This window comes from Pongo pygmaeus, chromosome 5, assembly GCF_028885625.2.
Source record: "Pongo pygmaeus isolate AG05252 chromosome 5, NHGRI_mPonPyg2-v2.0_pri, whole genome shotgun sequence".
Taxonomy (NCBI): Eukaryota; Metazoa; Chordata; class Mammalia; order Primates; family Hominidae; genus Pongo; species Pongo pygmaeus.
Window position 1 is genome coordinate 44,675,628 of NC_072378.2, and position 27,704 is coordinate 44,703,331.

Sequence of the window (27,704 nt, forward strand, 5' to 3'; positions counted from 1 at the left end):
CTCACATGTCACCTCTTGGTGAGGGAATGCCACCATCCACACTCCTGATCCCCATTCTCTATTTTCCCCCCAGACCTCATCACCATCTGACACTTTCTCCCTTCTTTTTTTAAGACAGGGTCTCACTCTGTTGCCTGGAGTGCAGTGGTGCAATCACAGCTCACTGTGGCCTTAAATTCCTGGGCAAAATGATTTTCCCACCTCAGCCTCCCAAGTAGCTGGGACCAAGGTGTGGGTAGTCTCAGCTACCTGGAAGGCTGAGGCAGGAAGATCACTTCTTTTTTTTTTTTTGTAGACAGGGTCTTGCTGTGTTTGCGCAGGCTTGTCTTGCACTTCTGGCCTCAAGCAATTCTCCAACCTCAGCCTCCTAAAATGCCAGGATTATAAGCATGAGCCACCAAGCCTGACCCTCTTCTTCTGCTTTATTTCCTGTTTCCTCCACATGAAGCAGGCTCCATGAAGGAACTGTCAGTTTAGTGCCCGCCACGTTCTCAGTTGCTCAATTCATCAACAAACCAGCAGGGCCCAATTTTAATTAGAGGTCATTGTTAATGAAAGAAGTGATAGCAAAGAAGGTCTCCACTGCTGAAATGATTTTCACAGGATGGTTCTGTATCTTCCCAGTAGCCAGGGAGCCCTTTGTCGGTGCCCACTGTTTCCTGGCACGCAGTCTGTCTGAGCACTCATGGCAATGAAGATGGCCCGATTTGGATCCTGGGTGGCCTTTCAGACAGTGTGAGTTCAGACTGGTGTTAGGGCACCCATACCAGGTTGCTGGGAGGGGCAAAACTACTCTTTTTTAAAGGTAATAGAACCTTCTGGAGCTTGCTATCCTCTGTGAAATTATTTGAGACAGAGTCTCGCTGTCACCCAGGCTGGAGTGCAGTGGTGCGATCTTGGCCCACGGCAACCTCTGCCTCCCAGGTTCAAGCGATTCTTCTGCCTCAGCCTCCCGAGTAGCTGGGACTACAGGCGTGTGCCCCCACATCCGGCTAATTTTTTGTATTTTTAATAGAGATGGGGTTTCACCGTGTTAGCCAAGATGGTTTTGATCTGCTGACCTCATGATCTGCCTGCCTCGGCCTCCCAAAGTGCTTGGATTACAGGTGTGAACCACCACACCCGGCCAGTGAAATAATTTCTAATGTGCAGTCACAGCCATAATTGTCCATGTCTTCTCTTTCACCAAGGGGGTGTTTGTCTTTGGGCCCAGTTCTGCCTTCCCTAGCCCATGTCTCCTTGTGTCATGTAGGCCCTGGCCCAGGTGATCCTCTTTGGCTCAGCTGCTTGGCCTCCAGCCCCTAGTCCTCGCTTCAGCGTGTGGGAAGGTTCTGCTGGCTCCTTCAGGGCTCCTGGCATTGCCTTTAGTCCATGTGGGTCCCTGGGCAGACCTGGCTCAGAGCTGGCTGAGGGCATAGGTTCGGGCTATACTGAGGGCAGCTTCCAGGTCAGTAGTGCTTCCGGTGCCTTGGGCCACCACTCGCGAGCCCCACGCCTTGCCCCCTATGTGGCTGCACACTGCCAGTGCCCAGGCCTCTGCTGTGAAGGTGGGCGTGGCACCCTAGGAAAAGAATCAGAAGGGGAAACGATGCAGAGTGGCCCTCCCTGCCAGCATCCACTCAAGGTATCCTCAAGAGTGGAGCTGAAGGTGATCAGTGCCCCCTTCCCAGCTGGGCACATGGTGGGGCAGTCAGGTGATGAGCCAGAGAAGGTTTGGGCTGGAAATGTGTGTGGGGAGGTGTATGAATGTGAACATCTGCTACTTGTTTACAAGGGATGTGAGGCCTGGGAGGGGTTGGTAATTAAGGAATCTCTTGGTGCTTTCTGGGGTGGGGAGGGGCTGTTTTTAGGAACAAGGAGATTCCCCTATCTCTGTCCCGGAGTATCCTCATAGATACCTCCACCCAGCCTTGGCCCCTTTGTCTGGGAGGAATTAAAGGTGTAAAATCAGAGAGCTGGACCAGGATGGGTATTAATGGGGGTGGTGGGCTGCTCTCCCACTTCCCTCACCTGGGCCACCTGACAGGCACACAGCACCTTCCCCACAGGCTGGGGGCTGAGTAGGAGCACAGACGTGCTGGGGGCCTGCTCACACAGCTGCCGTACCACCTTCACCAGCACCTGGACCACGAAAGACAGATGGTGAGCCCATAGCTTCCCAGACCCCTAGCTACCTCGTGGTCAGGACTTTGCTCTCCCCAGACCCTGGGGCAGCCCCACTTGGCTAGCACTCACTGAGAGAGACTCAGCAGAGACTGTGTCCACAATCAGAGGCCCCTTTGAGTGCCGCTCCAGCAGCTCTTGGGTTTTCTTTGCAGCCTATGGGGCAGGAAGGACAAGCAGAGGGATCAGGCTGAGAGGCAGGTTTCCAATTAGCCCCAACTTCTGAACTGAGCCCCAGCTGAGCAATCCCCTGCTTCCCCCACCCACCCCAAAGGTCATCAGCTCTAGGCAGACGTGGCAGGGACTCTGCCTAGGGTGGCCTTCTTTTCGGGTCCCACATGTGTCCTTCCTCACTTCCCTCGCCACTTCCCTTTCATCATAGCTTCAAGCCCCTACAAATAGGTCGCTGAAGGTGAAAGGAGGAAGGTCAGAGCACAGATGGACCAGGAGTGGGGGGGAGAAAGGGGGATCCACAGTGGAGGTGCAATCAGGGCTGAATGGCACTAATCAAGTCAGCAGGCTTCCGGGGGAATCTGAGCCAGACTTGGGAGTTGGGGGAGAAACACAGTTTGAAAGAGACAGAAGTGAGGGAATGGCCTGGGTGATGGTTCTCAGCTGGCAGGAGAAGGAAGAAGCTGCCACCACCCTGTCCTTGCACAGCCTCTGACTCACCCCCATGCCCCAGCCCTTGAGACTTCTCAGTGTATGTGCTGGAGTGTCTCTGGGCACATGGGTACAGCCAAACCTCCTCTCACCTGTCCCATTTGCAGCTTACGGATGGCAGTGTTGGCACGCCGCTGCAGCATCTTCACTGTGGCCAGCAGCTCCCGCCGCTGCCACTGGGGCATCACAGCAGTTTCCACAGCCTATGGCCAGAAGCAGTGCATCACCCCTGCCCCTCCCTGAGCCATAGTCTCTGAGGTAGGGACCAGCAGGGCCAGGGAAGACACCCACCCTGCAGACAAACATCTGGGCCAGCTGGAGCCCAACCCGACTGGAGTGCTAGGGAGAGTCTGGAGGGGTCCAGGGAGGAATAGGGGAGGGAATAGGGCTAGGAGAGGGTGGGGAACAGCTCCACGGTAGGCGTGGCCCTCACTTCAATGAGTCGTCCTATGTCCTTGGACAGCCTCAGTGCCTCCGCCACATCCCGGCTCCCCTGACTCAGCCGCTCAGTAGCTGCTTTCACTTCCTGGGCCAGGCTCTGGCCTAGCTCTCGGGCCTGCAGAGAGGGGACAGGAGGGTCAGGGCCACCAGGTACATTCATCTCCCCAGGACAAGGCCTCTCAACTCATTACTGGTCAGGGACAAATAAGATTTAACAATTAGGACCAATCAAGGCACCAGCACCAAATAATCAAAACACATGCCAGCTGCCAATAGCTGATATGGCCACATTGGTGTGCAAGTATGAACACTGGCTCTGCTGCTGGGCACCCCTGAGCCTGAGCATGTCACCTGCATGTGTCCCATGCACCCACTCAACCCAGAAGTCCCAGGCCTACTGGCATGCTGACCTGCTGGGCCTGCTCCCCAGTGATGGCCAGCAGGCGGGTAGTGCCCTTGGAAAGCTGGCGGTCCCCGATGATAACCAGGTCCCCTACAGCCCCTGTACGTAACAGGTGCCTGTGGGAGGAAGGAGGGAACAGAAAGTCAAGGGGCATGACAGTAGAGAAGGGAGAAGCCAGAGTGCATCTCCCATTAAGGGCTGATGGCTCCAAAGACCAAGGGAAGGGCAACGATCCGGGGCCCCTGGGCCAGGCAGCACAAAGGAGTGACTCACGTCCCACAGCATAGCTCCACAGAGGTCTGCAGTGCGGCTTGGGAGGCTGGGTCCAATGCATGGGCCACGGGCACCCCCACTGACACCACCCGCACAGGGTCTGGGTAAACCTGAGGTCAAGAGGGGACAGGCCCGTTAACTGCCAAAGGAGAAGGGTAAAGCCTCCGGGTATGCCTGAAGGAGGCCCCCGATCTCCACCAAAAGGGCTTCCCCAACTCACCTCATCCAGAGAGCGCAGGCCAGGGACCTGGGCAGTGAGTGCCAGGGGCACCTCCTCCATGTACACAGCCTCATCCTGCCCCACGGCCTCCTGCACAGTGTTCTCCACCGCCCGGAGCTGCTCTGGGGTCAATGGGGTCTGGAGGGGTGGGGAGGAAATGGAAAGACCAACACACAGTCAGCTCCACACCTGTAACTGATGCATTGAAACACAGTCAATGTTTACTGAGCTATCCCTGGGTTCTAGAATAGTGGCTAGCACATAATAGGTGCTCAATAAACACTACCTGAGCAGACAATTATTTTCCTTAGAAAGCTATCTGGGAGTTGGGCCTATTGGAAGCTCCAGGCCTTTCACCAGGCATCAAAAGTTGAAGAAACAGAAAAAGGAGGCTGTATCCACATGGAGCTTACAAGGGGTAGCCCAATGGAAGAGAGAACTACAGGATGGGGGGATGCAGGAGTAGGGAATAAGCAGGTGGGATGGGGATTAGCCAGCAAGTACTTCCTGGAGAAAGGATTTAAGCCAGATGCATAAGAAGGGCAAGGAGACAGGGTGGCAGCAGAGGGAGAGGGCAGCCCAGTTTGAGCAAGAATGGCTTGGGTGACAGTAGAAACAAGGAAGGGGAGCGGCTGGAGGTGAAGGGAAGGCCCCTGCTGGAGGGCCTTCAGAATCCCACAACATCAGAGCTAGGCGAGGCCCCAGACACTCTGTAGCCTGACTCTTCACTGCTGCACAAGGAGCCCAAGGGGAAAGGACTTGCCCAGGGTCCCATAGTGATTGGGCGGCCGTGCTGGGCCTAGAGCCCAGGCCTCTAAGGGCAACCCGCTCACAGCAGGCTGTCTCTCTTTTAAGCCTGTCACCTCACATGAAGCCTGTCTTTCTGTGCCGGGCTCACCTGGGTGGTCACATCCAAGCGCAGCTGCTCAGGACTGAGATGGGAGCCCTGCTGCTCTGTGCCAGGGCCCAGGGTCTGCCTCAGTGCCCAGTTCAGCAGGTGGGTGGCCGTGTGCTTCGCCATGCAGCCTAGACGCCAGGCCTGAAATACTTTTGTCACCCAGCATCCTGGGTGAAGGCAGGGGGTTGGGAGGGTGAAGGGGCTGCAGGGTATTGGGAACAGTTAGGGAGGATCCTTACCTTATCCACATGGAGCTGCACCTGGTCCCCTATCTGCAGGCACTCAGGGGCTACTGCCTCATGCAGGATGAAACCCCCACAGACCTGGGCCCGGGCTACTGGGAACAGCACGTCCTGAGGGAGGGTAGTTAGTGGTCAAGGTGCCTGTAGCCTTTCCCTCCCCTCGGCTCCCACTCAGGCTTGGGTCTGCCGCCCACAGAAATCAGCCTGGGTTGTGGTGGAGACTCACCTCTTGCCCTGCCCGCACCAGGTAGCCACGGTCTGAAGCCTGGCCCCCCTGTTCTGCGTAGAAGTTGGTCCTGTCCAAGAGGAGGCCACAGCGCTGGCCTTTCCCCACGGAGGCCACTGCGGTCCCGTCCTCTGTATACAGTTGCAACACCTGGGCTTCACAGGTGCCAAACTCTGCCAGGGCACAGAATGGTTACTAGTGGTGGGCAGGGGCTGGGGATGTGAAGGTGGGTCTGTGCCTGGAGGCCAACAGGCACCCCCGCTGGCAGGGGCACTTCCAGCTTGGGGCCACAGAGACCCCTGGTGGCCATCCTGGGGAATACATAGGGGCTAGCAGCAACCATCTTGGACATTCTTAGTCATGGTCAGGCAAGCTTGTGGCGGCAGGCCTCGGTCCAGGTTCTCACCATAACTTCCGCTGGGTTGCAGGGAGTAGTTGTACTTGGGGCTGTCGTCAGTTGGGGGCACTCCTTGGCGCTGCAGCTCCCCAAGCGCATGGACATCAAGCCACAATCCCTGCTTCTTAACTGGCTCAGCCTGCCGTGCCCGGTGCTGCAGGATGGGCATAGGCATGGAAGAAGTGCATGGAGAATGAAAGTGGGACTTCAGCCTCGCAGGGCCCTGTCCCTGCCACACAGCTGTGGACTCTGCAGCCCTTCTGGAATAAGAACTCAGGGCTTGGCTGGCTGCTAGAGCCCCTGGGCTGGTTGGTGAACCATCCATCATGTCGGCTCCCCGGGATTAGGCCTTCCTGCCCACTGCTGCCCCTGGAGGGCCCCTCTCCAGGAGGCTGTGCTGGCTTCTGCTCCTGTGTTTAGCCCATTGGCTACTGTTGCTTTCTACGGGTTGTGGCCTGAGGTTTTAGAAACCTCCCAGGTGAGGGGACAGATCCTATCTCAGCCTCTGGATTCCTCTCAATATCCACAGCTCCTCTCCCAGGAGCTCAGGGCTGGGGAAGGGGTGTCCCAACAGAACCCAGCATGGGGGTGCCACAGCTTGTACCTGGGCCTCCTCTTGGGCCAACCGCTCTAGTCCAGCAGAGTCCAGCTGGACCCCTTTCTCCTCCAGCATCAGCTCTACCATGTCCAAGGGGAGCCCCAGGTCTCCACATAGTGACAAGGACCAGGCCACTTCAGCTTTGAGAGAGAAAGACAAAGAATGTTGAGGAGGGGAGGGATTAGACGAAGAAGGGGAGAAAAATAAGGTCCAGGGCCCTTCTAACCACGCAGAAGCCACCAGATGCCAAACACAAATACCCCTTCCATACTGGGTAGCCTCAGAAGAGGGGTTACATTCAGACTTCATGCCTCAAGGCCAGAGCTGGGGGTAGTCCAGGGTACTCCCTGGACACACATCATTTCAAGGGAGGAGGGAAGCTCAGTCTATGCATGAAGCCAACCTAGGAAAGCAGGAGGCAGGGCTAGCTGGGCAGTGTGGGCATGGGGAGAGGCAGGGTGGTATTCCTGCTGCGGGGGCGTCTGGGTATGGAAGGAGAGTCCAGGGAGAGAGGAACATTGGGAAGAGGTCAGGGGTGGATATGAGGCATGGGGCTGGCCCAGAGCTCCCTCCTCTGCCCACCCTGGTGAGTCTCAGCGAGCCCCTTGTGCATGGGCTAGGTATCCCGCTTACCAGGGAACATATCTGAAGGCCCCAGGGTCCTCAGAGTCCGATCAATGATCCGCCTACCCCGCTCCAGGGAGGCCAGGAAGGCTGCCTCATCCTCTGACACCAGGTTGGCGATCTGAACCAGGCAGAGCAGAAGTGGAGCTGGGTCTGCTTGGAAGGAGGGTCTCTCTCCACAACTCTCCCATCAACCCCTTTCTCTCCCGCTGGAATCCAGTACCTGGGCTGAGTTCCTTTGCAGTTCTGGATAAGCATCTCCCTGGGGGAGGTGGAGAGGGCTGAGGAGGTGTGAAAGGCAACCAGCCCACCCCCACCTCCCCACCCTGGGCCTCCCTGAGGACACCTGCCCTGGAGTCTCAGACGCATTGAGGGGCTAGGAGAGGGACTCAAATGGGGAACTGGTTTCCCTGTAGGGTGGCAGAAGGGGGTCCTGAGGTCAAAGGCTCAGCAGTTTGGGCAAGGAGCCTCCTCAAGTTTTCCTGCTTCTTGTAAGCAAGGACAGCTTTCTTAGCTTGCTGATAGGATGCTGGGCTTGATATTTAGGCTGGGGACCTCCGGGCACCCAGGCTGGGGGCACTGTCTAGGCTCAGTGGTAGGCTCCCCAAAGTGCCCAGGGAGGCCCACAGTGAAAAAGAAGCTCTGTCTTTACCAATGTCTCCACCACTACAGGTACCAGGCTGCCTAGGAAGCCAGGTGGTGCCTTTAAGATCTCCACGGAGAAACGCACAGCTCGACGGAGGATCCGACGAAGAACCAGCCTAAAGGGGTTCAGAGCCCAGACATGAACCCCCAGTGGCTCATGGTCAGCAATATGGGGAGTGGGAAGGACAAGGTCCACAGTGTGTGCTCCCACCTCAAAGCTCTCCCTCTCCCCATTCCTCCTACTGGCTCAACCAGACCCATCTCTCCTCTTCCTTCCCTCCTCCACCTGAGACCCCCAGCAGCCCCTGTCCTATCTGTAGCCCTTCCAGACTCACGGGGGACCTGACATCCCAGGGAAGACGCCATCAGAGATGCAGACACTGAGTGTGCGGATGTGGTCAGCCACCACGCGGTACGCTGTGTCTGTGCGCCCCTCGTCTGCCACCCCTACTCGGCCCAAGTAAGGGGGTGCCCTGCAGCCCTGGGAAGCAGAAGAGAAAGAGTCAGCCAGTGACCCTGCCTAACCTGGCCCAGGTGGGTGCTCTTTATCGCCTCTAGAGCATCTGCCTTCAGCCCTAAAGCCAACCACATCCAGAATGGCCTTGCCAGTCCAGTCCTGGGCTGAGATGCCTCATGGATGAGCAGGAGCCAGGCCCTGCCCTCACAGGGCTCATATTTGGTGCTACACGAGAACATATCTGTGACCATTTACTGAATTTCTACTATCAGAACTGGGTGAGTACTTGAACAACGTGACCTCGAATCCCCAAAACAGCCCATTCCAGGAGGTATTAGTATCCTTGCTTTAAAGAAGATGCTGAGGCTCAGAGGAACTCAGTGACACAAGGCTACCCAGCTCTCGAGGAGCAGGTCTGAGATCTCAGCCGGGCCTGTTGGACTCCAGGTGCTCTCCACTACCTGTTCTTGCCTCTCCCATCTTTTGTGGGGGTGGGCAGGGAGGCAGAGTGTAAGCTACACACACGGAAATGCTCCAAAGCAGGGAGCTTGATTCACTTACCTCCAAACCTCTCTCTTCCCCAAGCTTCTTCATCTAACAGTCATGCCATTCACTGTGTTGCTCAAGTCAATAGCCTGGGAGCCATCTTTGAATTCTTTTTCCCCTACCCATCGTAATCCATCAGTGGGTCCTTTTGCTCCTACCTCCATGAGATCTCTCAAATCAATCTACTTGTCTCTACTTCCACTGCTATTAGCCAAAGCATGCCCTGTGGTCCTTGCCTGGACCGGTAATAGCCTCCCAACTGATTCCTAAGTTTCTGCTCTCATCTCCCTCCAGCTCATCCTCCACACAGCAACAGGAGTAGCCTTTTAAAGGTGTACATCAGGCTGGGCGCGGTGGCTCACACCTGTAATCTCAACACTTTGGGAGGCTGAGGCAGGTGGAACACCCGAAGTCAGGAGTTTGAGACCAGCCTGGCCAACTTGGTGAAACCCCATCTGTACTAAAAATTCAAAAATTAGTCAGGTGTGGTGGCGGGTGCCTGTAATCCCAGCTACTCTGGAGGCTGAGGCACAAGAATCGCTTGAGCCCTGGAGGCAGAGGTTGCAGTGAGCCGAGATCATGCCACTGCACTCCAGCCTGGACAACAGAGCAAGACTCTCTCAAAAAAAAAGAAGGGTTCTCAGTGGGGAGTGTGGCATGATCTGATGTACACTTTTATTTATTTATTTATTTTTTTTTTTGAGATGCAGTCTCACTCTGTTGCCCAGGTTGGAGTGCAGTAGCACGATCTCAGCTTACTGCAACCTCCACCTCCTGGGTTGAAGAGATTCTCCTGCCTCAGCCTCCCAAGTGGCTGGGACTACAGGTGTGTGCCACCATGCCTGGCTGATTTTTCTATTTTTTTAGTAGAGACAGGGTTTTGCCATGTTGGCCAGGCTGGTCTGTAACTCCTGACCTCAAGCGATCCACCTCCCTCTGACTCCCTAAGTGCTGGGATTACAGGAGTGAGCCACTGTGCCCAGCCCTGAGAACCCTTCTCACCACTCTGAGAATCAAGGCCCCACTTTGGACTTCGAGGCCCACAAGACTGGATTCTGCCTTCTTCTCTGTGGTAGACTGTTCTCAGAAATGGCCCTTTCCTAGGCATATGCCACTTTAAAATGGGACTTTACAGCTGTTTCCCATCAAGGGACAGAATCTATTTCTCCATCCCCTGAATCTGTGCTGGCTTTGTGACTTGCTTTGGCCCATAGAATACAGTGGAAACAACACTGTTCTGAGCCTATGTGTCTGCTCTCTGTCTTGGAACCTTGCTGAGCTGTGCTGTGGACAAGCCCAGACTAGCCAGCTACGTGATGACAGACACATGGCCCAGTCACCCCTACTGCCCCCAAACTGACAGCCAGCCAAGCCCCAGAGGAGCTGCTGCCTCTCAGCTGACCACAGATGGATGAGTGAGCTCACGCAAGACCAAAAAATGAACCAGCTAAGCCCAGCCTAAACGCTAGCTCACAGACTCAGGGGGCAGATACATGGTTGTTGGTTAAGCCACAGAGCATTAGGGTGGTTTGTTATACAGTAAAAGTTAACTGACACATGTTCCTACTATATCCCATGGGATTCTCCTTTAGCTGGCTGGCCACCTTTTAGTTTTTGGCACATGTCAAGCCCTTTCTTGGGGGGCAAGGAGGGAGGGTATAAGCTACACACACATGGAAATGCTCCAAAGCAGGGAGCTTGATTCACCTAGCTCCAAACCTCTCTCTTCCCCAAGCTTCTTCATCTCAGTAAACAGTCATGCCATTCACTGTGTTGCTCAAGCCAATAGCCTGGGAGCCATCCTTGATTTCTCTTTCCCCTCCCCATCTAATCCATCAGTACCAAGGCCTTTGGTACCTGCTGTCCCCTCTGCCTGGAAAGAGCTTCCTGTGGCTGACTCCTCCTCCTTTGGGGCTCAGCTGAAAGGTCATCTTCTTGGTGAGCCTTCCCCAAGCACCTTATCTAAGATTCCTCTGTACCCCTCCTTCTTCCTAGTTACTCTCACCCATGTTTACTGCCTGTTCACAATCTGTAAGCCATTACCTTGTTCTTTAACACATTTATTGATTGTCTATCTCTCATGCTAGCGTATAAGCTCCATGATCTCTTTCCTGCTTACTGCTGTGTCTTCTGTACCAAACACAAAAGATTTCACATAAAGTAAGCACTCAACACGTATTTTCTGAATAAATGAAAGAGGTAAGGAGTTAGGAGGAACATCAGGTAATAAGTAATAAATCCTAGTGTCTTGCCTGACGTCTTGGAATTCTTGGTTGGTTATTGTCCTCAGATGCTGAGAACACTCTGAGTTCTCAACAAAGATGGAATGCAATGGGGCTGAGGGCTGTGAAGAGCAGGTTAGAGGGCTTCTCGAAGGGAAGAGGCACTCACCTGCTGTATGGCGTTGAGCAGCGGGGAAAAGAGGTCAGTGTCATAGGTGGAGTGTTTGCCTTGCAGCACAGCCACCAGCCTTTCCAGGCCCATTCCTGTGTCCACATGCCGTTGGGGCAGGGGCTGCAGGCTTCCATCTGCCTCTCTGGCCAGGGAAGGTGTGCAAGGTGAGGCCCCACCCAGGATTACAGGTGTGAGACAGATGCCCAAGTGGAGTAGAGAAATGGGGGGGGGGGGGCCCAAGGGAGCTAACAGTGGGAGGAACCAGACAATCAGTATCTTCCCCTGCCACCCTGCAATAGCAGATGATGATGGCCTTGGGATCCCGTCCTTCCTCATATAGGGCTATCTCCACTGTCACCCCTGCTTGGGCCCTTGCCTGGGCACCAGACATCCCATCTTGGGACAGAATTCTTTGCCCCTAGAAAGACATGTCAAGGCTAGAAGAAAATCTGAGATCATCAAGTTCAACTCGTTGATCATCAAGTTCAACAGAGAACAGCAGTGACTTGTTTAAGCTGTCACAGGCAAAGACTACAATTAAATCAGTTATTATCTATAAGGTGTTGAGAATTGTGCCTGACACATGGTAAGCACCATTTACGTGTTTGTTTTTATATGAAACAGATCAAAGTCTTCTAATTGCCACCTTTTCCACTTCTAGCCAGGGATTCTCATCCTGCTTCAGCACCCCATTACCTGTTGTGTTGCATGAAGACCAGGTTCCAAAGCTCTACCAGCTGGGGGGCTCCCACCCCACCAGCAAGGTCATAGTGGATCTCAGTACAGGGCCCACAAGGGCCAGTATCCCCCATCTCCCAGAAGTTCTCTTGTGGTCCAAAGGAAAGCACACGGCTAGCAGGCACCCTGGGGAGAAAAGCAGGTGAGTGGTGGGAGACAGACAGACCCAGAAGCTGGGACTCTCTCTGCCATGAGAGCCCCTCCCTCAAGTCACAGCTCAGCAAGAGGAGGAACAGGGCTGACCCACAGTATCCTGGAATGAAATGCTGAGATTCTGAGGACTGGTGCTGGTAGTCTCCATTTTCCAGTCCTTCTGACCTCCAGGAATGAACATAAGGAGGGGGTTGACTTACCCTAAGCTCAGCCAGATGTCCCTGGTCTCCAGGTCTGGGTCCAGCCCTGCCTTGGGGTCACCATCAAAGTAGGAGACCCAGAGCCTTTCCTCAGGGATCCCATAGACCTGAGTCAGCAGTTCCCAGGCCATGTTACAAGCTTCCTCCTGCAGCAGAAACCAGCATGGGGTGGGGGGAGGAAGATGGGTGAGAGGGAGACCCCACTGAAGTAATCAAGCCACATGAGTTTAGCCCCCGACTTAAGACAAAAGCATTTCTGCTGCCATCTTGTTCCCAGAATAAGCCATGAACCATTACTGCCCCTGAGTGCTTTCCTGCCCAGAAAGTTTCCCCCTTCTTCTAAATCCTATCTTCTTTCAAGTCCCAGAACAAGTCCCACTTTCACATGAAATTCTCTGCCTACTCTAGCCTGGAGTGATCTTTGACTCCAGTAAGCACCTTAGCATTGCTGTTTGACCATTTATTCAAACAACAATTTTTGAGTAATCATTAGGCAGGAAGTACAGTCTCTGCCCTTCAGGGACTTATAATCCAATCAGGGAAGTGAGATCATTCCTGTTACACCTGCTCAACTAGCACTTTGCCTCCACATCTGGTATGAGGCCCTGCCTAAGCAGACAGTACAATGGAATCAGGACAAATTGACTCCCTTCTTGGCTGATCACTGATCCCCAGAGACTCACCTTAAAATATTCACCCCCAAAGGCCCAATTGCCAAGCATTTCAAAGAAGGTATGATGGGAAAGGTCTTGACCCACATCTTCCAGGTCGTTATGGTGTCCTCCAGCTCTCACACATTTCTGGCTGTTGGCCACACGTCGGAAGCCTGCCATCTCGCTTCGTGGATCCACGGTGCCCAGAAAGATTGGCTTGAACTGGAAGCACACAGAGTGGGGAGGGGGAGAGGGATATCCAATTTCTCAGTAGAAGGGAAATGTGGGGAGTGGGGATAGGGATGGCTATTCAGACCGAAGGCTGACTGTGTCCCTGAGAGTGCAGTGTAATCTTGGTCTAGGAGGACAACCTAGGAGCCTGGGGACAGCCATCTCTGGTGTGTGGGGAGCAGAGAAGAGGTAAATAAATCATGAACCGGAGACCCTCTGCTAGTAAAATAGGCAAGGTAAAAGAAGGAGGAATGTGTTGGGAGCTGGAAACGGGGCGCTGAAAGGTGGCATCCTCCGTCTCAGCTTCTTCAACCACACCCAATAACTTCAGGGTACAAAACTGAGACTCATTTAGTAGGGAGCCCAGACGGCCTCTAAGGTTAACTTATGCCGCCCCTATTTTACAGATGAGGACAATGAAGTCTAGAAAAGGTGAGTGGTTGATAAAAATCAAAAGCTTAGAGAATAGTACTCAGCAAACAATAGGTGATCAACAAACATTTAATGAAAGCCTTATCTTTATTTAAATAACGAATAAATGAAATCAGACTTCTCCCTCGGGATTCCACTCCAGCCATTTCTGGACCTAATACTCAAATCCAATCCAGAAGTTCCCAGCTCAAGCCCTTCCCAAGCCCTCCCTATACTCTGAGCGCCGTACCCCCATCACTTTACTCAACCAAGCACCGCCCTCTTTCCCCAAAAGCTACGAACTCCGCCTCTCGCTTCTTTTGCCCAATCCTGCAGCGTCTTTCTCACCGGAAAACTCACAAACTCCGCTCCCTATCAGTATGGTTCTGCCCTCACCTGGTTCATGCCCGCATTGACAAAAAGCAAACTGGGGTCGCCGCGGGGCCGCACGGAAGCGGAGGGCACCAGCCGGTGGCCATGGCGGTCCCGAAAGAAGTTCAGAAAGGCGGCCCTCACGGCCGAGGCCTTGGCTGCAGGGGGCTCCGATGAGAGCGGCCGATGGCTGGGGCCCCGCCATGCGGGCGACCTTCGAATGGCCCGCCGCAGCCGCCGGGCTGCAGCTGCCACTGACGCTGCCATCGTAGCTCCGGGCAGTGACTTTACGGGGTCAAAGAGTGACGAGGGAAGGAAGCCAGGCGTTTCCTACAGCGGCCCCTGGCGGTAGGAGGACTCAGGGGGCGGCCTCTGCCGCCGGGGTGGAAGCGATCGACTGGGTCGCTGGCAGAAGTCCGTCTAGCACAGTGCCTGGCGCATAGTAGGCTCTTAATTCATTCGGCATTAAGCAAATATTCATTGAGAGCCTACTATGTGCTAGGCATTGTTTTGGGCTTTTAGGGTACAAAATTAACAAAATGCCCTGCCCACTGAAATCCGTATTCTAACAGTAATTGCTGTTGTGCTTATTAGTTTTGCAAAGTTACAAATGGGGTTGCAATAAACAGGTGTGGATTCAACTTCGTGTGTGTGTGTGTTTTGTGTGTGTTTTTCCAGGCTGAGGGAAGAAGGCAGAGAGTGACGGGGAGTATCAGCATTCATTCAAGAGGTATTCAACAAATATTTATTGAAGACCTAGTATGTGCTAGGCACTGTTCTAGGCATTTGCCAGTTCCCTTGGACCTTGGCATCAGACACGGCCATTTTTGCCCTTGAAGCAGGAGTCTATAGGAGAACACAGAAGCCAAACAGCATCTGCCTATTATTATTTGCCTAACATTTGGTCTTCTCATTTGCCTGGGGATCAGAGAGAATCCAGGTCGTCAAGGCAGGGGGAAGCTGTTGGCTAATAGCTGCGGAGATTTCACTCTCTAAGCCTTCTAATGCCCTAAGGTTTTGTGTGTTTTCGTTTAGGGTAAGAAATATACCTGTTCTACCTCTCCCTTCCATAGTAACAGCTGTGACCCTGAAGCCAACAGGCCCTTGTGGATGCAATCAGGGTGCTCATGGGGCGTCTCATGATGCCCTTGGCTTGGGAAATCAAACAGATTGGGAAGAGAAAAGAGAATCTGCCAAAGCTAAAACTCAATAGAGGTTCCAGAGCTGAGGTCAGTGTAATAACTGAGAAGGCCTTAGCCATCAGGGTGTTCTCTTTTAGCCACGATTCTGTGTGTGTTAAGTTATTTGGGGTCTTTGGATTAAGTTATTTGGGGTCTTTGTATACATAGTTTCTCTGCGGAATCTACATTGGACTTGAATTTCTATAGTGATAGTAAATTCTCAACTTTGTATTCTGACAGCACCTATAACTCCTATTCCATGATCCCCTTTTTCTCCCTTTGCCCACATAGATTAAAGGTGTTGTTTTGAAAGTGTGTTTGGCCTGTTTTGGTTTTTCCAGTGTTTCTGGAACAGAAAGCTAAAGCCAGCTGGGGATTTCTGTGCGATTGATGACTTTTCTTTTTCTGAGATGGAGTTTCGCTCTTGTTGCCCAGGCTGGAGTGCAATAGCACAATCTCGGCTCACTGCAACCTCTGTCTCCCGGGTTCAAGCAATTATCCTGTCTTAGCCTCCTGAGTAGCTGGGATTACAGGCATGCATCACCACGCCTGGCTAATTTTATATTTTTAGTAGAGATGGGGTTTCTCCATGTTGGTCAGGCTGGTCTTGAACTCCCGACCTCAGGTGATCTGCCTACCTCAGCCTTCCGAAGTGCTGGGATTACAGGCATGCACCACTGCGCCCAGCTGAGATTGATGGTCTTTAGACAAGACTGTGAAATTATTTCCCAAACTGAGATGGGAGTGTTTTGCCATACAAACCTGGCAGGGCCTCTACTCAGTACTGACATCAACTTTTTTTTTTTTTCAGATTTTGCCCAGAAAGTCATTGTGTTATATTAGAAACTCCAAACATGGATCTAGTGTGGAGCCATATAATTTTTTTAAAACAGCTTTATTGAAATATAATTTACATACTATACAATTCACCCATTTAAATAAAGTATACAGTTCAATGCCTTTTAGTATATTTACATAGAGATGCCCATCCATCACCACAATCGCTTTTAGAACATTTTCATTACTTCCAAATAAAACCTCAAATCCTTTAGCCATTAACCCCCAATCGTCTCATCCTTCCTAGCCCTTGGCAACCACTAATCTACCTTCTGTCTCTACAGACTTGTATATTCTGGACATTTCATGTAAATGGAATCATATAATATGTGGTTCTTTGTAACTGGCTTCTTTCACATAAAATAATGTTTTCAAGGTTCATCCGTGTTGTAGCATGTATCATGGATTTTTAGAAAAATGTTTTTAGTTGTTTTCTGTTTGAAGTAGGTTGTTCTCTCATCTTATGTTGTCTTTGCCACTAAAAATGATAATTTTCTTTTCTTTAAATATGGTGCTCTTTGGTGAATCATTAGGTCCTTTTTAATATTTCCCAGTGAAGCAAAGTGGTTCATCTAGGATTGGGATGTGTCTGTTCTGGTTTGCAACTGTCATCTGATGAGGAAGTTAAATTGAAGGCCTGCAGCTTCCCAAGATAGTTGGAGGTGGAGAAAACTCATCAGACAGGGAAGTTACCAATCCTGGGAACTTCTCAGAAGGGTACTGATCCACTGTCTTAGCATTTGTGGGAATTTCATTTTGAGGTTTAACATGCAAATGGGGTCTGCTTTTTGCAAGTTACTCAGCTGGGTTTTGTGAGCAACATTTGGGGTGCTCCTTTCATTGTTTAAGACAGTGGTGCTTTATCTTCCCTGGAGTTGGGATTTTCCCTTATGTTGCCATTTGACCTACTTATTTTGTTAGGTTCAAGGCATCCAGCCATTCTTTGTGCTCTCCCTTTCACCTTGTTTAAAAGATGTAACACTCTTATTCTAGGAGTAGAAAGTGTCCTTTCTGATTTCCCCATTGGCTTTGAGAGCAGGACCCCAAGATCAGTGAGACATTCTGTCCTGGATTGATGGTCAGGGAAGACAAAAGGGAATTTTCACTCTTACTGAGCATGGGGAACTCAACTTTGGGAATTTCCTCTTATAAATAATAAAAACAGTCTTTTAGCGTCTAGGTTAAAAGTCAACCTGCAAGAGGTATTTCTGATTTGATGTGTTTATTTATGACATTGGCTTATCTGGATTATGAAAGCAACCAACGCTTGCCAAACATTAATATGCATATGGATCTCCTGTGATCTTGTTAAATATGCAGACTATGATTCGGTAGGTCTGGAGTGGGTGAAATTCTGCATTTCTAGCAGGCTCCCGGTGATGCTGCTGCTGCTGCTAGTCTACTAGACCATACCTTGAGTGACAAGGGTGTAGTAAAGGACTTGTGAGGGGAGTTTGGACACAGGCTTTAGGAAACGTTCTTTTGCCTGGTCCTGGGGCCTAAGACTCAGGTGCCCTTAGGTTCTCCCTTTCTCCTGGGAGGGGTGCTCACCCAGAGTAGGTGGGTGTAGCTGGGAGCTCATCGTGTGCAAGAGCGCTCGCCCCCTTCCTTCCCCCAGCTTCTTAGGGAAGTGAGGGTGGTGATTGTGTCCGCCTGTGGCTTAGAGACGTAGAAGTTAATGTGGACCAGGGTGGAAGGGGAGCGGTTACCATGGGAATCTGGCAAAGTCATCAGGGCACGCCGATGGCTGGTGGAGCCCCCGGATCAGGAATTCAAGTATTGATGGACCCTTGAGGGCCTCAATTCTAGAGGTTTATCCTTATGCATTAAAAAAAATACTGTAGTTACATTTTATTTATTTTTATTTTTATTATTTTTGAAAGAGATAGGGTTTCGCTATGTTGCCCAGGCTAGTTTTGAACTCCTGGTGTCAAGCATTCCTCATGCCTCGATCTCCAAGATAAACATTTTAATTGGTTATAGAAATACCTACATAACAACTTCGATTTTGCCTCTTGGTCTGGAAAGCCTAAAATATTTAATATGTGGCCCTTTTCAAAAAAAGTTTGCCAAACACTGCAATAGAGATTTTTAAAAAATTACACCGTAAAACATAGATGCAGAAAATCAACCAAAACAAATGTTGACTTGTTTCAATGTTGTTGATTCAAAGGCACACATCTTTGTATCCACCACCCAGGTCTTGAAATAGAACTTTGCAGCCACCCCAGGGCCCCTCCATGGATTCTGCCCTGTTCCCAACCACCTTCCTTCTCCCGAAGGTGACCATTACCCTGACTTTCATAGTAACCACTGCATTTTTTTTTTTTTGAAACAGAGTTTCAGTCTTGTTGCCCAGGCTGGAGTGCAATGGTGCAATCTTGGCTCACTGCAACCTCCGCCTCCCAGGTTCAAGCAATTCTCTTGCATCAGCCTCCTGAGTAGCTGAGATTACAGGCACCCACCATCACGCTTGGCTAATTTTTGTATTTTTAGTAGAGATGGGGTTTCACCATGTTGGCCAGGCTGGTCTCGAACTCCTGACCTCAGGTGATCCACCCACCTCGGCCTCCCAAAGTGCTGGGATTACTGGCGTGAGCCACCAAGTTCGGCCTGCATTGCATTTCTTTATAGTTTATCACCCAAATGTACATCCTTAGATGTTATAGTCTTGCACATTTTTTAAAAAAGCATATAGACTTGATATTTTAAGTCTTTTTATCAATAGGTTCCATTTCCATCCTTTTCCTTACAGTGTGTCTACTGCATAGCTACGGAGATTTGTTCTGTGGTTTCCCACAGTCTAAGTTTTTGCTAACTGCATATTCGACATTCAACTCACATTCAACATGTTCCTCTGTCTTCTCTATTTCATGCAAATTAGCACCTGGATGTAGAGATTTGATTAGACAGAATTTTGAATCTCTTTGGCAAGACCATAGATGCTCCTTCACCAGAGGGTACATCAATGTTTGGTTATCTGTATTTCTGTGATCTTAGCAGCCCCTGATAACATAATACCTATATCTGTTAACTCACTGGAAGGTGCAACATGGTGATATGTCAATTCTATCATCTTTTTCATTTATTAATCGGAGTCTTTTTATGAAGAGGTGCTTCCCCTAATCAATTATTTGTTAATCAGTGGTATAGTTAATGTAGAAAAGGCTACATGCTTGATTTTGCCCCCTTCAGTTATCAGTGTTCAAGATAATGAATTTGTTGCTATCACTCTCCAAAAATGAGCTATTATTATATTTTCAGCATCATTGTGAACTCATGGATTTCAGCCTATTTGATGGTTCCAATCCATTGCAATTACAGTGCTGTGTCCATTAAAGCTCAAAGTGTCCCATCTTTGGTTAGTGGGAAACTTTTTGATTTGCCTTCTGAGTCCCTTTGACATGACTCTAGTAATCTTTGATAGATTCCTTGCTTTCTGTTATGGCAAGATATTTCTGGCTCATTTTGTCCATTTTTTGCCCCAGTCCTGGAATCAGCCATTTACAAGAGTCCCAGCTACTTTTAATATTAGGGAGAAGGTAATTCAACACTACAATCTAGGTGCTAGGGATACTTATTGCTACTGGGTCAGTCATTGTTTCCAGATTTTTATAGAGGACAGAGACAGGAGGAATATACATTTACAGATAAAACGGTTCATTAGAGGATTTTAAGCAGGGGAGCGACATGATCTGATTTATGCTTTTGAAAGATCCTTCCACTGAGGGAGAGTTGACTATGGGGGTCATTGTGGAAGCAACAATGCCTATTAGGCATTGTTGCTGATGTTGTCCAGGAGACAGATGATGGACAGGATTGCAGCTGTGAAGATGAGAAATGGTTAGATTCAGGCTGCATGTGCGGGTAGGGCTATATTTGCTGATGGATGGGATGCAGAGAAAGGGAGAGAAGACTCATTTCTAAGTTTATGACCTGAATAACAGGGTGGGTGGTGGTGCCATTCACTGAGACGGGAAAGCCTGGAGAAGGAGCAGGTCTGTGGAAGGGAAATAAAAAGTCTGCTTTGGTCATGTTAAGTTTGAAATTAGACATCTACATGGAGAGGTCATTCAGTGTTCGATATGAAAGTCCAGGCTGGAGTGCAGTGGCATGATCTCGGCTCACTGCAACGTCCGCCTCCCAGGTTCAGGTCATTCTCCTGCCTCAGCCTCCCGAGTAGCTGGGATTACAGGTGCCTACCACCACTCCCAGCTAATTTTTGTATTTTTAGTAGAGATGGGGTTTCACCATGTTGGCTAGGCTGGTCTTGAACTCCTGACCTCAGGTGATCCACCCGCCTCGGCCTCCCAAAGTGCTGGGATTACAGGTATGAGCCACTGTGCATGGCTTGTTTATTTATTTTTAAGAACAGCAACATTTGGCTTGTTTGTATGTAGATAGAAGTGATTTGGTACAGAGAAGAAGCTGATAAAGCAAGAAAATGAAAGGATTATTGCAGGAACAAAGTTTTAAAGTATTTGAAAAGATAAAATTCAGTACAAAATAGAGGGATAGGCCATTGCCATGTGCAGGAACACTTGTTCCATTATAATAAGAGAAGGATGTAATTCCAGCACTTTGGGAGGCCAAGGCGGGCGGATCACCTGAGGTCAGGAGTTCAAAACCAGCCTGACCAATATGGCAAAGCCCCGTCTCTACTAAAAATACAAAAATTAGCCGGGCGCGGTGGTGGGCGCTTGTAATCCCAGCTACTTGGGAGCCTGAGGCAAGAGAATTGCTTGAACCCGGGAGGCGGAAGTTGCAGTGAGCTGAGATCGCACCATTGCACTCTAGCGTAGGCAACAGAGCAAGACTCCGTCTGGAAAATAAAAAAAAAAGAGAGAAGGAGATGGAGGATACTAATTCTAGTAGGTCAGTGGCTGTAGGGCTGAGGAGCAAGCAAGGGAGTACTCATTCTTGTGCACCTATTTCCTTAGTGAATATGCAGTGAGGTGTAGAGATGAAACTGTTGTCTTGAAAGAGAGAAGGTGATTTGCTAGGGATTAGCTGACACTGTTGGCTGCTCATTGAAGATTTGAGGTCCTCGATTTAAACTAAGACTGATTAGCACAGTGGGATTTTCTCCATCCATGCCTAGCTACTGTTTGCAGATTCAGAGCAGGCGGATAGTTGGGCATAATCAGGCTTCGGTCCTGCCATCTGAATGTGATGGGGGTCAGGTAGGCATGCAGAAGGGTGCTTGCAGGGAAATGGTTAAAGTTCTGAAGCTTGTTCAGTATTTGAGTTGTAAACGCTACCCATCTTGGGGCTCATTTCGTCTAATAGCCTTAGTATCCTGTTTCAAACCTTAAAACACAGCTTTAAAAACATAATGATGTATATGATATGTGACTTCTCCCTCCTGCCTTTGGAAGCTTTTTTTTTTTGGATGGAGAAAAGAGACAAGAAACTGTTAGTGTGTAACATCTAAATATTATGTTAAAGAGGTAGTCACTAGTTTAGCCAGAGAAAATTTTATCTTTAAGCTGACTTTACATCGGAAACAGGAGTCCAAAAGACAGTGGTAAGGCTTTTTTAAAGCACTGAAAGAAAAAACCCGTAAACACAAAATTCTATATCCAGCAAAAACATCATTAAAGAAGACAGAATAAAATTTTCAGATAAAAACTAAGAGAGTTTATCACCGGCAGATTGCACCATAAGAGAGTTCTTCAGGCTAAAGGGAAACACTACCAGATAGGAAGTTGAACCTTTAGGAAGGAATGAAGAGTGCTCGAAATGTTAAGTTGTATGTAGATAAATATAAAAGGCTATTTTTTTCCTCAATTAAACAATATGTATTTAACTGTTTAAAGCAGAAGAATTTGGCTGGGTTTGGTTGTTCATACCTGTAATCCCAGCACCTTGGGAAGCTGAGGTGGGTGGATCTCCTGAGCCTAGGAGTTTGAGACCAGGCTGGCAACATGGCAAAACCCCATCTGTACAAAAAACACAAAAATAAGCTGGGCATGGTGCATGTGCCTGTAGCCCCAGCTACTCAGGAGGCTGAGGTGGGGAGGATTGCTTGTGCCTGGGAGGTCGAGGCTGCAGTGAGCTGAGATCGCATCACTGCACTCCAGCCTGGGCAACAGAAGGAGACTTCTGTCTTTAAAAAAAAAAAAAAATTGCAATTGTTAGTTCTATTTATTGCTCCTGTCCTTCAGGACATGTAATATGACTACAACATACAAAATGGGGAATGGGAAGTTGAACCATAGAGTTGCAAAGTAATTATATTTTACATGAAGTGGTATAATATTAACTCTAGGTAGACTCTGAAAAGTGAAAGATATATTTTGTAATCCTCTGAGTGGTGGTTTTCAGAGTTTGGTACCAGAAGCTTGGGGGTCCCCAAAACCCATTTAGGAAGTCTTCGAGGTCTTCCCATTTTCAGCTATGTGTCTGTGTGAGGCTGGATTTTCTTCATATAAGTCAACCAAAACAACATATCTACAACAGATTACAGAAGCAGATATTAGAATTCATCTTTCATGGCCGGGCATGGTGGCTTGTGGTGGCTCGTGCGTAATCCCAGCACTTTGGGAGGCTGAGGCAGGTGGATCACCTGAGGTCAGGAGTTGGAGACCAGCCTGGCCAACATGGTGAAACCCTGTCTCTACTAAAAATACAAAAATTAGCTGGGCGTGGTGGTTCATGCCTGTAATCCCAGCTACTCAGGAGGCTGAGGAAGGAGAATCACTTGACCCCGGGAGGTGGAGGCTGCAGTGAGCCAAGAGCGCCACTGCACTCCAGCCTGCACGATGGGAGCTAGACTCCATCTCAAAAAAAAAAAAAAAAAGAATTCATCTTTCATGAAGCCAGAAATTGAAGACATTTACAAAAATGTAAAACAGTGCCACTGTCCTCACTATTTTGGGGAGAAAGTATATTATTTTTAATAAAACATGTTATTTATGTTAACATGTAATGGGTTTATTTTAATTAAATATGAATATTTTTTAAATTCCCGGTTTAATTTAAAAATTTTTTCTTTTCTTTCTTTCTTTTTGAGACAGAGTCTCGCTCTGTCACCCAGGCTGGAATGCAGTGGTGCAATCTCGGCTCACTGCAACCTCTGCCTCCCGGGTTCAATCGATTCTTGTGTCTCAGCCTCCTGAATATCTGGGATTACAGGCACACGCCACCACACCTGGCTAATTTTTGTATTTTTAGTAGAGACGAGGTTTCGCCATTGGTTAGGCTGGTCTCAAACTCCTGACCTCAAGTGAACCACCTGCCTCGGCCTCCCAAAGTGCTGGGATTATAGGCATGAGCCACCGCGCCTGGCCTCCCTGTTTAATTTCTAATAGATATTACCCACATAGAAGCTCTTTGGGGGTTTTCAATACTTTTTAGGAGTGCAACCTGAAACTAAACATCTGAAAATTTCTGCTTTACAGCAACCACTAAAAAGATCATGCAATGAGCAGCACTATTCATTGTGGGGGAAACAACCCAAATGCCCATCAGTGGATGAATGGATAAATGAAAAGTGGTATGTGCATACAATGGAATACTAGTCAATCACAGAAAGAAATGAAATCCTGATATGTGCTGCAATGGGGATGGACCTCGAAAACATTACTCTAAATGAAAGAAGCCAGACATAAAAGGGCACATGTTGTATGATTTCACTTATATGAAATGTCCAGGATAGGTAAATTCACAGAGACAGCAGATTGGTGGTTTCCAGGTGCTGAGGAAGAAGAGAATGGGAAGTGTGGCTTAATGGATACAGAGTCTTATTTCGGGATGATGAAAATGTTTTAGCTCTAGATAGAGGTGGTGGTTGTAGAACATTTTGAATGTACTAGATGCCTCTGAATTGTACACTTTAAAATGATTATTTTAGTGTTATGTAAATTTTACCTCAATTTTAAAAAAGTGCAACAAAATATCATTACGAATTTAACTTTAATTTTATTTATTTATTTTTGAGACAAGGTCTTGTTCTGTTACCCATCTGGAGTACAGTGGTACACTCACAGCTCACTGCAGCCTTGACCTCCCAGGCTCAAGCAATCCTCCTACTTCAGCCTCCCTAGTAGCTGGGACTATAGGTGCGTGCCACCATGCCCAGGTAATTTTTGTGTTTTTGGTAAAGACAGGATTTCACCATGTTGCCTAGGCTGGTCTTGAACTCCTGGGCTCAAGCAATCTGTCCGCCTTAGCTTCCCAAAGTGCTGGGATTACAGGTGTGAGCCACTGTCCCTGGCCAAAATATCATTAAAAATTAATAGAGAAGGTGGCTCAATAGAGCGGCAGCTCAAGCCTGTAATCCTAGCACTTTGTGAGGCAGACACGGGTGGATCACTTGAGGTCAGTTCAAAACCAGCTTGGCCATCATGGTGAAATCCCGTTTCTACTAAAAATACAAAAAATTAGCTGGGCATGGTGGTGTGTGCCTGTAATCCCTGCTACTCGGGAAGCTGAGGCAGGAGAATTGCTTGAACCCAGGAGGCAGAGGTTGCTGTGAGCCGAGATTGTGCCACCACACTCCAGCCTGGGTGACAGAGCGAGACTCCATCTCAAAAAAAAAAAAAAAAAAAAATTAATAGAGAAGTTAAAACTGAATTTAAAAAAATTATTTAGTTAACTCAAAAAAAAGTTACAAATGGAGGAACAGAGTAACTAAAAACATATAGAACAAACAGAAAATGAATAGCAAAATGGTGGCACTAAACCTAACCATATCAAGAATAATATTACCCATGACCTAGCAATTCCTCTTCTAAGTATTTCACCAAAATAAATGAAAACAGCTATCTTCAAAAAGACTTGTATGTGGACGTTCACAGCAACTTTACTTGTAATAACCAAGAACTTGAAATGGTCCAGGTGTCCATCAACAGAGGAATGGATAAACAAACTGTGATATATTCATAAAATGAACTACAACTCAGCAATGTAAGAACAAACCACTGATATACACACAATATACATGAATCTAAAAAGATGCTCAGGGAAAGAAGCCTTACACAAAAGAGTACATACTTAATGATTTTATTTTTGTGAAGTTGTAGAAGTTATAGAACAGGCAAACATCTTTTTTTTTTTCTGAGACAGGGTCTTGCTGTGTTGCCCAGGCTGGAGTGCAGTTGTGTGATCTCAGCACACTGCAACTTCTACCTCCTGGGTCCATGCGATCATCCCACCTCTGTCTCCCAAGTAGCTGGGACTACAGGTGCACACCACCAATGCCCGGCTAATTTTTGTATTTTTTGTAGAGATGGGGTTTTGTCATGTTGTCCAGGCTGGTCTCAAACTCCTGGGCTAAAGCAATCCACTCACCTTGGCCTCTCAAAGTGCTGGGATTACAGGTGTGAGCCACTGAGGCTGGCCCAAACATCTATTTTTAAAAATCTTCTTCTTCTTCTTATTATTATTTTAGAGATGGACTCTCGCTTGGTCTCCCAGGCAAGAGGGCAGTGGCACTATTGTGGCTCACTGCAGCCTCGAACTCTGGGCTCAAGCAATCCTCCCGCCCCAGCCTCTGGAGTAGCTCAGATTACAGGTGAGCACCACCACACCAGGCTAATTTTTAGATTTTCTGTGGAGGCAGAGTCTTGCTGTGTTGCCTAGGTAGGTCTTCAACTCTTGGACTCAAGCAATCTTGCTGCCTTGGCCTCCCAAAGTACTGGGACTATAGGCATAAGCCACCTTGTCTGGTCAAGAGTGTGTACTTAATGATTCAATTTTTATGAAATTATAGGACAGGCAAACATCTATTTTTTATTTTTTAATTTTATTAATTTTATTTCATTTTACTTTGAGATGGAGTCTTGCTCTGTCGCCCAGATTGGAGTGCAGTGGCTCAATCTTGGCTCACTGCAGCCTCCGCCTCCTGGGTTCCAGCGATTCTCCTGCCTCGGCCTCCTGAATAGCTGGGATTGCAGGTACGTGCCACCATGCCCCATCTGTATTTTTAGTACAGATGGGGTTTCACCCTGTTGGCCAGGCTGGTTTCGAACTCCTGACCTCAGGTGATCCACCGAACCGGGCCTCTCAAAGTGCTAGGATTACAGGCGTGAGTCACCGCATCCAGCCTTAATTTTATTTTATTTTTGAAACAGAGTTTCACTCCCATCACCCAGGCTGGAGAGCAGTAGGGTGATCTAGGCTCACTGCAACCTCTGCCACCTGGACTCAAGCGATCCTCCTGCTTCACCCTCACAAGTAGCTGGGACTACTGGTGCGAGCCACCATGCCCGGCTAATTTTTGTATTTTTTGTAGAGACGGGTTTTGTCATGTTGCCCAGGCTGGTCTTGAATTCCTGACCTCATGTGATCTGCCTGTCTCAGCCTTCCATGGAGTTGAGATTACATGCATCAGCCACCATGTCTGGCTAAGCAGCTTTTCTTAAGTGTAGTTGTGAATGCTGGGTTTGTGTTGTTTAGAAGACTGCCTTCCAGTGATGGACCTGAGATGCTTTGGTACTATGAAAGGGAAGGAAGAAGGAAAGAGGGGTTGAGATGCCCAAAGAACACATCTATAATCCCAGCCCTATTAGCTAAGCAGTGCGTTTGACTAGCTAATAAAGCTCATGTGGCGAAGTGTCTGGGTAGCTTTCCTGGAGGCCTCACAATTAAGAATCAATTTTTTCATCAGAATTAACCAAGGCCGGGGGTCTTGTGTAGTGTTTTTTCCTTCCTTGAGAAAATCTGGAATAAAGAAGGTCTGTATGTAATGCTATGAAAAGATCTCCAAGCCTGAAAAGAAAAACATGCGGAATGGTGTGATTGTATGCTACTACTGCAAATAAAGGAATGAAAAACAAAAACAAAAACAAAACATGTACTCATATTTGCTCATGTAGCTCTGGAAGGGACACATAAGAAATAATGGTGGTTGCCAGGCGCAGTGGCTCACGCCTGTAATCCCAGCACTTTGGGAGGCCGAGGCAGGGGGAATCACCTGAGGTCCGGAGTTCAAAACCATCTTGGCCAACATGGCAAACCTGTCTCTACTAAAAATACAAAAATTAGCCAGGTGTGGTGGTGCGTAACTGTAATCTCAGCTACTCAGGAAACTGAGGCAGGAGAATAGCTGGAACCCGGGAGGTGGAGGTTGCCGTGAGCCGAGATTGCGCCACTGCACTCCAGCCTGGGTGACAAGAGTGAAACTCCATCTCAAAAAAAAAGAAAAGAAATAACAGTGGTTTCAACTGAGATGAGGGTGGAGGCAGGGCCTAGCCAGGGGTGTGGGGTGGCAGAGAGGCTTTCCTTGTATGCCTTTTTTTGGTTTTTGATTTTGCAAGCTATATAAATGAATTTCCCATTCAAAATTAAATAAATGAAATATAAAAAGAGAGACATAGAATAACATGAAACAATGTTCTCCATGTCCTTGGAAGAAATAAGAGAGGGAAATTTTAGGCTGTGGCTTTGCCTGATTAAACATAATTTCAGTTACAAAGACGAGCACCACACTGTGAGACAGAGACTCCTCATCTTAATAAATGTGCATGAGGCCCTGCTGTCAAGGTACATTATTTTGATATTATTTTCATTTCTCTTTGCTTTGTTTTTATTTTGCTTGTTTGTTTATTCTACAGGTAAGTTTATCACTAAATCCTTTCCTTTCATAAAGATATTAAAGATATTTAGACCCCTTGCTAAATGTGGGATTTTTGTTTGCAGAATAACGTTATCTTTCAGAAGACATGCTACAAAGTCAGGTGTTATATGATGTTTGTGGCTCCTGGGAGTCAAATTGGCTCACTTACCAGAATATC

The 27,704-nt window shown here is 48.7% G+C and overlaps 1 protein-coding gene across 1 annotated transcript; it reads right to left on the reverse strand.

Moving 5' to 3' along the window:
- Nucleotides 1-404: 404 nt before the first annotated feature.
- Nucleotides 405-14,249, reverse strand: AARS2 (alanyl-tRNA synthetase 2, mitochondrial). Its single transcript, XM_054491219.2, has 22 exons — nucleotides 13,973-14,249; nucleotides 12,965-13,156; nucleotides 12,282-12,427; nucleotides 11,887-12,054; nucleotides 11,188-11,332; nucleotides 8,129-8,274; nucleotides 7,801-7,909; nucleotides 7,372-7,410; nucleotides 7,158-7,269; nucleotides 6,531-6,664; nucleotides 5,936-6,080; nucleotides 5,530-5,702; nucleotides 5,301-5,414; nucleotides 5,062-5,202; nucleotides 4,164-4,301; nucleotides 3,944-4,053; nucleotides 3,678-3,786; nucleotides 3,260-3,382; nucleotides 2,919-3,029; nucleotides 2,236-2,319; nucleotides 2,011-2,121; nucleotides 405-1,561 (listed from the first exon to the last, which is right to left on the reverse strand). The coding sequence occupies exons 1-22, from the start codon at nucleotides 14,213-14,215 to the stop codon at nucleotides 1,397-1,399; spliced, it is 2,958 nt and encodes a 985-aa protein (XP_054347194.2). The 5' UTR covers nucleotides 14,216-14,249; the 3' UTR covers nucleotides 405-1,396.
- Between the last annotated feature and the right edge of the window lie 13,455 nt (nucleotides 14,250-27,704).